Genomic DNA, 8,458 nt, shown 5'->3' with positions numbered 1-8,458 from the left:
TTGTTGGGTTTTGGGGATAGACATGGATGTGAAATGTGCTTCATGTTCTTGGGGTGCCTTTGCCTTTTTATAGTAAAACCTTAAAAGTATTAAACATCTCTAATCTAGTGTTTGCCTTTATTTATGTCTTTTGATAACATGCAATGTTTTAGAAATTGTTAGATGGTGGTTGGCACTTTTTAAAGAATTGTCCTGCTATTTTAAAATAGTTGTTTTGGTTCAAACTATTAATTTTGGTTAGGCACTTTATAAAGAATTGTTCCTGCTATTTTAAAATAGTTGTTTTGGTTGAAACTATAAAAATTAAGCCATACACTTTTTTTTTCTGAAAATGGTATTAACAATATAAACTAAAACTAAATCACTCAATCATCAAAAAGTTTACAAAATATCATTTGTTGAAAACTAAAACTAATATGCAAATTTAAATATTATGTATTCTGAAATATCAAAAATTCTTCAAAATATCTTCTATTTTGGATTGGAGTAGTGAGTATTATTTAAGTAGGTGTTTATATAATTTTTTTTTTAACGATGAACCGATTTTTAGAACACTCATAACATGTAATGCAACCAAACAACAATGCACCATTTAGTCAGAAAAGCCAAAGCACCAATTATTATCTTTCACAACTTAATAAAGATCATATCCAAGCTTCCAAACAAATAAAGAGTTTTTGAGTTTTACAACTTTCCCCATCCTTATTGAACTCACTTATTTCTTCTTGTGATCCAAGCTTTGCTCCTTCTTTAGTGTTTTGGGTGATAACTTGAACTCTTTTCCCTGCCAATCTTCTTTTATTTTCTTGGTCTCAAAAAGCTGATCTGATCTTTTTTCATTCTTTCACACTGTTGTCAACTTTTAACCATCATGTCATTAAACCGTCATGAACAACCAGAAGGATGACATCACGACCGCAAACGCCAAGTCAAGCTGAGAATTAATAACTGAAGCTGAAGTTGTTGAGTTGGCTTTGCTAGCAGATGCCTTAGGAGCAGCAGCAGCAGCCTTAGCAGCAGCAGGAGCCTTAGCCTTGACAGAGGATGATGGTGGGGATGGTGGCTCGTCATACTCATAATCATCATCATTAGGAGCTTGTGCAGGAAGTGGTGAAGACGAAGTATAAATTTTATCAGAAGGATTAGGATTCATTAAAGGTATATAGCTACTAATATGGAGCACCGAGATGTTGAACGGCTCTGACGCAACCGAGTCTATAACCTGAGAGTCAAGGAGCGAACCAGGAACCGCGGATCCGAACGCAATGTCGCCGTTATCCTTAACGGTGACGTTTACGAACCCTTGCTGGCCTTTGGCTTGGCCGCTTTGTTGGAAGAGAGTGGTGAGTATCGCTGTTTTCTTGCTAAGGCTCTTGAGTTTCTTGATGTCGTAGTAGTCGAGAATGATGTGGAGGCTGAGGACTACCTTGTTGTCTTCCATTGATTGGTCGCCGAACAGGTACACTGCGTCGTTGGCGAGGGCTAGGACGGTTATGGTTTGGCGGGAGTTTATGGTGGAAGCGAGTCCGGTTTGGGAGAGGAGTTTGTTGAAAGTGGAGAAGTCTTTGTTTTGGCTTAAGATGGTTGTGATGTTGAATGAGTCTGATGGAGTGTAGAGGAAGGCAGAAGCGAAGAAGAAGAAGAGTGTTAGTGAGGTAGAAGAAGACATTGTGTTGATTGATGATGGTAGATGAGGATGCTTGGTTATGGATATATGGTGTGAGGTTTATATAGAGTTGAGATCTGTAAGTTTGATTTGGTGTCTTTTATTTGGCGTGAGGAAGAGAGTGTTTTTCTCCAAACTTTGAGGATACTTTGTGTCGTGTCTTTTTTTGGATCGAGAGCACTTGTCGGGACCCGAGTATAGTGGTGATATTTTAAGTGTTTACGTTGTATCAACTGATCTTACGTAAGCAACTTGAATGCAATTAGTGTGGATGGGGTAGTCATAACTTTTTGTACCAGAATATATATATCTGAATATATCTAAAAATAATATCCATATATCTTGAAATTATTCAAAAATAATCAGATTACATATTTGTTTTTTAGATATTTTTGGATACTCGTAATTTTACGGTTTCTTAAGATTTAGATTTAGATTCAATTTTTAAATATAGAAAAATAAGATAAGTCCACTATCAGTGATGGTCTCTTACATAATTTCTCCATCATTAAAACAATCAAATTTAATAACAATGATATTATAGAAACCAAAGAGAATTTTTTTGTTTGAAAAACTTTCATATTTGGATGATGTTTTTAGTGTATGTTTTAGAAAAAAATATGTTTATTTGATATAGTTTGTGTATTTTTATGATATTTTTAGTGTATTATAAAACGAATGGGTATTATTCTGTGTGAATTTTTTTATTTTAACAATAAATTAGGTATTAAACCCGCACGTGCGGACATAATAATTTTACAAATCTTTATAAGTAATACATTATCGATTCAAATATCCATTAAGTTAGTGCATATAATTAATTGGTTCATTTATTTGACAAGTGTTTGACAGTCGCCTAGAAAATTGGGTTGTTTAAACATTATTGTTTTTTTGTCAATGGTAAACATTATTTTTTTTCAACAAAACATAAGCAAAATATAAGTAAACATTAGCAAAATATAAGCAAAGTATGTGATAAAATAAAATAATAAATTTACAATCTAAAAATAAATAATATATAAAAGTTTTTAGGTTTTAACTAAATAACAAATTATCCAAAACTAAAATTCATTAAAAATTTAGAAAACATTAACTTCTTCAGTTTGATTGTTGTTCATAAAACATTCTAGATGCAAATTCTTCTAAGCAAATAATACACTCAATTTCCCCTAGCACAAATAAGAAACTTTTCATAAGTACATGAATTCTACACTTCGTGTTCTAACTGTACTTCTTGATGTTCATTGTCGATAGCATCATCAATACTTCCTAACTCTATATCTTCATTACTCACATTTGGGACTGAAGATTGAGTAAAGCTTAAAATAACACACCAGAAAAAAAAAAACTGATTTTCAAATGAATAAAAACCATTATCATAAGATGAAGACATCTATAAAAACTTAAGGAAAATACAAGATGTAAGTTGATGTTCAACAGATAAACGAGAAAGAAAATTATTAAGAAATGAGGGAGAGCAAAGAGGAAGAAACAAAACGATTACATTGTATTTTTTTTTTAATTTGTATGTTCATTATGAATTGGAGAAAGCCAGAGAAGATGGAATATAATACAAACATAGTATTAATAATCAGGTGATTATGAGCCAATTTTACAATGTACAATTATATATTTGATGGTATCAGTAGCCACACAATAATTTGTATACTTATACTAATACTTGGTACTAATACTTCTATATCATTTGTATATGGGTTCACTTATAAATAGATATATTATCAATTCAAATACCATTAGAATAAAATATTTTTATACGTTCAAAATATTTAATAATAAATATTTTTATATACAAATTTTTATTATAACATAAATTAAACTTGAAACATTCATGAGTTAGAAATATTTAGTAATACATTAAATATCTTATATCAAATTCTTGACATATTTCGAAGTTTTTAGTCTAATAAAATTATTTTTTTACTGCGTAAAGTAAATTTGAAAACACTCATATATACATAAAATTATATAATATATAAGGAGTTATCTAGCTTTTAAAATTTTATTTACAATTTTTTTAGATAATACAATATAAACTAATTTTATATAATGATAATTGTCAAATCAATTGAATTGATTTTTAATTTATGATTAATTACATATTAACAAATTTAATTATTCAATAGAGTTAGTAAAGACTTTATAACACAATATAAACTATTTTGGATAGTGATATTTATCACATTGATGAAATTATTTTTTAATTTATGATTAATTGTATATTAACAAATTTAATTATTCATTAAGGATAGTAAAAAATTTAGCCGTTCTAATTTTTAATGTGAGAGTTGGTCATAAGAGAAAATTTCACTTTGCAAATAATGGTATATAGATGTGTTTATCTGTTTTGTGACATGGGTGGTATCTTACTCTTTTAAAACTGTTCTATGTTCTCTTTCCATTACCTTATTTCTTTTTATTTCTTTACTGTTGAGAAGGTCAATGGAATATTCCCATTAGTTATGGACTTACTAGTATAGAAGTAGGATGAAATACGGTTAGGATCTTTGGAGCTGGATATGTCCAGAGGGCTATGGAATACAGAGTTCTAATTTGATGGATTGGGTCATATTGAGAGAGCGAGCCCATGAAAATTCGAAAGTTGAATGGTCTTCATAGTCAACCAATGCTAAACCGGTTTGCTAAAGAAAACCCTACATTACGTAGAGCTTCGTCTCTCCATCGAATCCAGCAACGACGACGATGATGATCTCTCGTCGATTAGCTTCCAGATTCCTTAAACCCTCGTCTTCCTCATCCCTCAACACCTCCCTTCACCATCTCCACTCTTCTTCTCCCATAAGAAACCATTTGATCCACAGATCAGAACAGCTTCAAGAGCTGGGTCTCTTTAGATCCTTCTCTGCTTTCATCACCAATCCCAACACCGAGAAGCTTCGATCTCAGACACGATCAACGAGGTACTTCTCAACACCGAGCCAAGAGGTCAATCCGAATCCAGAGGAGGAGCCAAAGATGAAGCACCAGGAGATCGAAGGCCCGACGGTGGAGCGCGACGTGTCGGCTTTAGGTAACGAGACGAGAAAAGTGTTCGAAGGGATGATGAAGAACATGTACAGTCTAAGTGGAGCCATGGGTCTTCTCGGTTTGACTCAGTTAGTCGTGGGGGGAACGATTATGTACGCGACGCGTTCGAATCCGATGCATGTGATGACGATGCAGAGCTGTATAGCGTTCGGATTCCCGTTCGCGATGGCGTTGATGGTGAGACGTTCGTTGAAGCCGATGTATTTCTTCAAGAAGATGGAGGAAGCGGGGAGGTTGCAGATCCTGACTTTGACTCTTCAGGTTGCTAAGAATCTCAATGTCTTGTTCGTTAGAGCTCGTGTTGTGTCCATCTTGTGCGTTGCTGGGTTGTCTTGCGGCAATCTATACCTCTTGTTGTCTCCATGAAAATGGAACATTTTTTTATTGTCTTTTTTTTTTTTTAATATCCATACAAAAGGAACCATAATGTCATCAATAAGGAAGGAAAACGAAATGAGAAAATCCGAGAAGGCAGATTCTTGCTTCTGTTTTTTGATCTATCAAACTGTTGCATGTCCGTCTGATTGTGATTCTGTACGGACGTAAGTCATGCTACGAGGGTTTGGAGCTGCGATGTTGTTTCCAGTCTCAGCTGAATCGCGTTTCCATTGCATGCTTCTGGCTCCTCCAGCTCTGACAACAGGACGACCTCTGAATGCACCACCAGGGATGCCTCTGCGGTATGGCGAGGCTCTTGCGTACCTTCCTGCTCTAGCCCATGACGCTGCCTCCTGTTGTTGTTGCCCATTGCTTCCTTTCACAATCTGCACTTATCAAAAATGCAAACAAGTCATCTAACTAACACTCTAACCATCACTAAAGATGAATACAAACAAGTTTGTCAATATTTTTTACCTTGAGAATCCGAGACATGAACGAGGTACCGTCTAGAGACAATGCATTATCTGCAGCTTCTTTGCGCGTGAACTCAATGTATGCTGACCTGCAAAAAGGCGAACAACTTTGGTCATTAAGGTGTCTCTGATCAATTGAACTTTGCATTATTAAGACAATTTACTATTAAGGTTGTGAATGCAGACAACTTACCCACTTGGTTGGCCTGTCGCTGGATCTGTAACTATAACAGCTTTAAGCACTTCACCACACTTATTAAAATGCCTTGAAAGGCTATCCTTGGTGGCACCAAAGTGAACCTGTTTTACGACCAAACCACATTCATATCAATAAACAGAATAATTTTTTTTTTTTGCTCAACTCCAGTTCAGGAGTGAATAAATAGTAAGAATCATTACATTGGCGACAAAGATTGTTCGAGAACTAACATCCTCCAAAGGGCGGGTAGTAGATAATGTCCCTGCAAATGCCAATATTACTATCTTTCGACCAACTCATGCAGAAAAATTGAACCAACAGGAACCAGACATAAACTAGTCGAGGACAAATAAAATTCCAACACCATGAATCTTAAAAACCTGATATAAATTAACAGCTCACCAGGAACAGATTTCTTAGTCGCTGTGTCTTCTTTCGCATTGGCAGCAGATCTTACCTGTCAAAGAACAAAAGGCCAGATTGTATGAGGCGTCCAGTGTTACTCGTAAGAACGAAATAAAACATTGCAACATAGCCGGGAGGGACAGAACATTAACAAGAAAATTCCAGGATATTTTATAATGAAATAGCTAGTAAGACTCTGCATATAAGACATGGAACTTACATTTCCACTCCCAGTTGTAGCTTCACTAGAGACTACTCCGCCTCTGTCCATATATCTTTGCAGACCCACATCAGGCACTTTCATCTGCTCCTCCAACTTCACTGTTTTCCCTGTACCTGCATTGCCAGAGAAACGTGCTGCCTTCTGCTTGGTTGCAACTTCATTAAGGTGATTTTGATAATTCGTCCCTTTAACTCTTCTGGGGTCATCGACTAAACGATCCTGCAGACTTCTCGGATTGTTAATTCTGTTCCCAACAAAAGAACTTGGGTGAGACACATTAACATCTGAACCGAGTCTGCTTCGATCAGAAGAAAAGTTAGGCTGCAAGCCAGTGTCAAAAGTCGCCATGTTCTCCACATGCATTCCATTGTCGTCAGCACGCTGCGTGTATTGATGCTGTACCGGTTCCTGATTCCTACGTTCTTCATTCTTAGGTGAAACATCACCAAGTACCATATGTTGGTCCAAAGCCTCAGAAAAACCAGCGGAATGACTAATTCTGTCAAAGACACTTCTACCAGATTTTGGATTTTTGGCATCTTCAGCTGCTTCAGCAACAGCTTTAATAACAGTAGCCATGGGATTCACAACCCTCGCAGCAGATCGAATTTTCTGAGCTGGGTTAGGGTCAGATGAGTCTTGAGTCGATGCAGACACCACTGAGCGGAGACGTTTTAATGAGGGTTCAGCCGGCTTTGATATAGCCAGAGCATCTCGCATAGCAAACTGAAGCAGCCGGCTAGAAACATTAGGTTTAGCCTCCATCTATCATAGAAGTCAAAGGAAACACCATCAGAGAACCATAGCCACTATCCGTAAATTAGATTTACACCAGGCAATGCACTAGAAGACGGGCAAAAGGCAAACCAATCACACAAAGTTAGGAGTAACAGAGGACGCCTCACACAGACTAGCCCCATACAAAGATACCTTCTGACCTAAATTTTACTCTGAGAACGTCTTCACAACACAATATGACATCCCATCCAGTGAACTAATTGAGCATAATTTTCAAGTTATCTACTCCAGGTACTACGTGATTGCTATCAAGCAAAAGAAAAATACACAGACCTGTTCACTCCGTGAGCTGTCAGTTTTACTCCTTTTCCTACGGGACTGAGACTGCGGAGACGGAGACCTTTTACCATGTCTATCTCTGTGCTCTCTCTTCTCGTAGCTATGAATTTTGTGAACCTCAGAACTCAGAAGAGGAGGAACATCAGGCGCATTAGTTAGCTGGCTTCTCCATCCTCTGCCGCGGCGAGCACCAGACCTTCCTTTTTCAGATTCAGACTCCATCTGCAGAACTGCCGTATCCTCATTCTGAATGCTTATAGTAAAGTATTCATCCATACTTTCACCCAGATGATCCCACAACCTGCACATACCATTCATACTGAGTTTCATATCTATATAAAGAAAGAGACATTCTCCAACAAGGGCAAGAAGAAACATTTAACATACCATGCTACAAATGAATCACTATCATCTGCAAGAAAAATCTTCAATTCATTCTTCGCTTCCTCTTTCCTTCTCCCGTTCTTAAGCAATACTATCACATACTCCTGCAAACAACATAAACTTAATTGACTTCTTAGCATCACAAGAGCATCAAAAACTCAAACACCCCTAGCTAACCACAAATCAATACTAAAAAGTCTGTAACCAAATCGTACCACTAGAATGTCATCAGTGTAATCTCCCATGTACTCTTTCAATTTAACCTTCACTCTCTCTTTCAACTTCGCGACTCCTTCCTCGCTGAAACCACCATTGAAGGTCCGATCATCGACCGGATCGGCGCTTCCCATCTCCGCTGAAACTTCCCCCTTCGCAATGACAAAACAAAGAAATCAATATATACACTTTTTCACGGCGTCAAAGCCCTAATTCAATTCGAGGACGGAGAGATTCTACAATCTCCGCTCGATTTTTCTGATTGTAGATGGAAACCAATTAGAGATATTAATGGGTACAGTGGGAAAAATAAATGAAATTAAAATCTTTTTAATTTGTAAACAAAACACATGAGGTGAGGTTTATGC

General features: G+C 36.4%; 3 protein-coding genes across 4 annotated transcripts; 1 reads left to right on the top strand and 2 right to left on the bottom strand.

Moving 5' to 3' along the window:
• Positions 1-563: 563 nt before the first annotated feature.
• Positions 564-3,961, bottom strand: LOC103859461 (fasciclin-like arabinogalactan protein 14). The gene has a single exon (XM_009136997.3). It carries the CDS (start codon positions 1,667-1,669, stop codon positions 878-880), a length of 792 nt encoding a protein of 263 aa, XP_009135245.1. The 5' UTR covers positions 1,670-3,961; the 3' UTR covers positions 564-877.
• A 234-nt stretch (positions 3,962-4,195) lies between these two features.
• On the top strand, positions 4,196-5,232 carry LOC103859458. The gene has a single exon (XM_009136995.3). The coding sequence runs from the start codon at positions 4,388-4,390 to the stop codon at positions 5,096-5,098; it is 711 nt and encodes a 236-aa protein (XP_009135243.1). The 5' UTR covers positions 4,196-4,387; the 3' UTR covers positions 5,099-5,232.
• LOC103859459 (nucleolar protein 12) lies at positions 5,100-8,424 on the bottom strand. 2 transcript variants are annotated; one of them, XM_033286616.1, is made up of 10 exons: positions 8,327-8,424; positions 8,090-8,248; positions 7,878-7,978; positions 7,485-7,791; positions 6,411-7,178; positions 6,188-6,242; positions 5,986-6,047; positions 5,780-5,886; positions 5,588-5,675; positions 5,100-5,496 (listed from the first exon to the last, which is right to left on the bottom strand). In XM_033286616.1, the coding sequence occupies exons 2-10, from the start codon at positions 8,222-8,224 to the stop codon at positions 5,233-5,235; spliced, it is 1,887 nt and encodes a 628-aa protein (XP_033142507.1). In that variant the 5' UTR covers positions 8,225-8,248; positions 8,327-8,424; the 3' UTR covers positions 5,100-5,232. The 2 variants fall into 2 exon arrangements, with proteins under 2 accessions (XP_033142507.1, XP_009135244.1); XM_009136996.3 differs by having other exon boundaries at positions 8,090-8,418.
• Positions 8,425-8,458: the final 34 nt, after the last annotated feature.

Source organism: Brassica rapa, chromosome A03, assembly GCF_000309985.2.
Source record: "Brassica rapa cultivar Chiifu-401-42 chromosome A03, CAAS_Brap_v3.01, whole genome shotgun sequence".
NCBI lineage: Eukaryota > Viridiplantae > Streptophyta > Magnoliopsida > Brassicales > Brassicaceae > Brassica > Brassica rapa.
The sequence above is the reverse complement of the archived record's forward strand: the minus strand, read 5'-3'. Positions and strand labels throughout refer to the sequence as shown.

What these genes read in the sequence shown, in the direction of transcription:
- LOC103859461 (XM_009136997.3), bottom strand. Translation starts at nt 1,669, where the DNA reads ATGTCTTCTTCTACCTCACTAACACTCTTCTTCTTCTTCGCTTCTGCC.
- LOC103859458 (XM_009136995.3), top strand. Translation starts at nt 4,388, where the DNA reads ATGATGATCTCTCGTCGATTAGCTTCCAGATTCCTTAAACCCTCGTCT.
- LOC103859459 (XM_033286616.1), bottom strand. Translation starts at nt 8,224, where the DNA reads ATGGGAAGCGCCGATCCGGTCGATGATCGGACCTTCAATGGTGGTTTC. An exon ending in CTACAACTGGGAGTGGAAAT is followed by an intron (nt 6,243 to 6,410) that starts GTAAGTTCCATG and finishes GTTCTTTGACAG; the next exon opens with GTAAGATCTGCTGCCAATGC. An exon ending in GAACAATCTTTGTCGCCAAT is followed by an intron (nt 5,887 to 5,985) that starts GTAATGATTCTT and finishes GTCGTAAAACAG; the next exon opens with GTTCACTTTGGTGCCACCAA.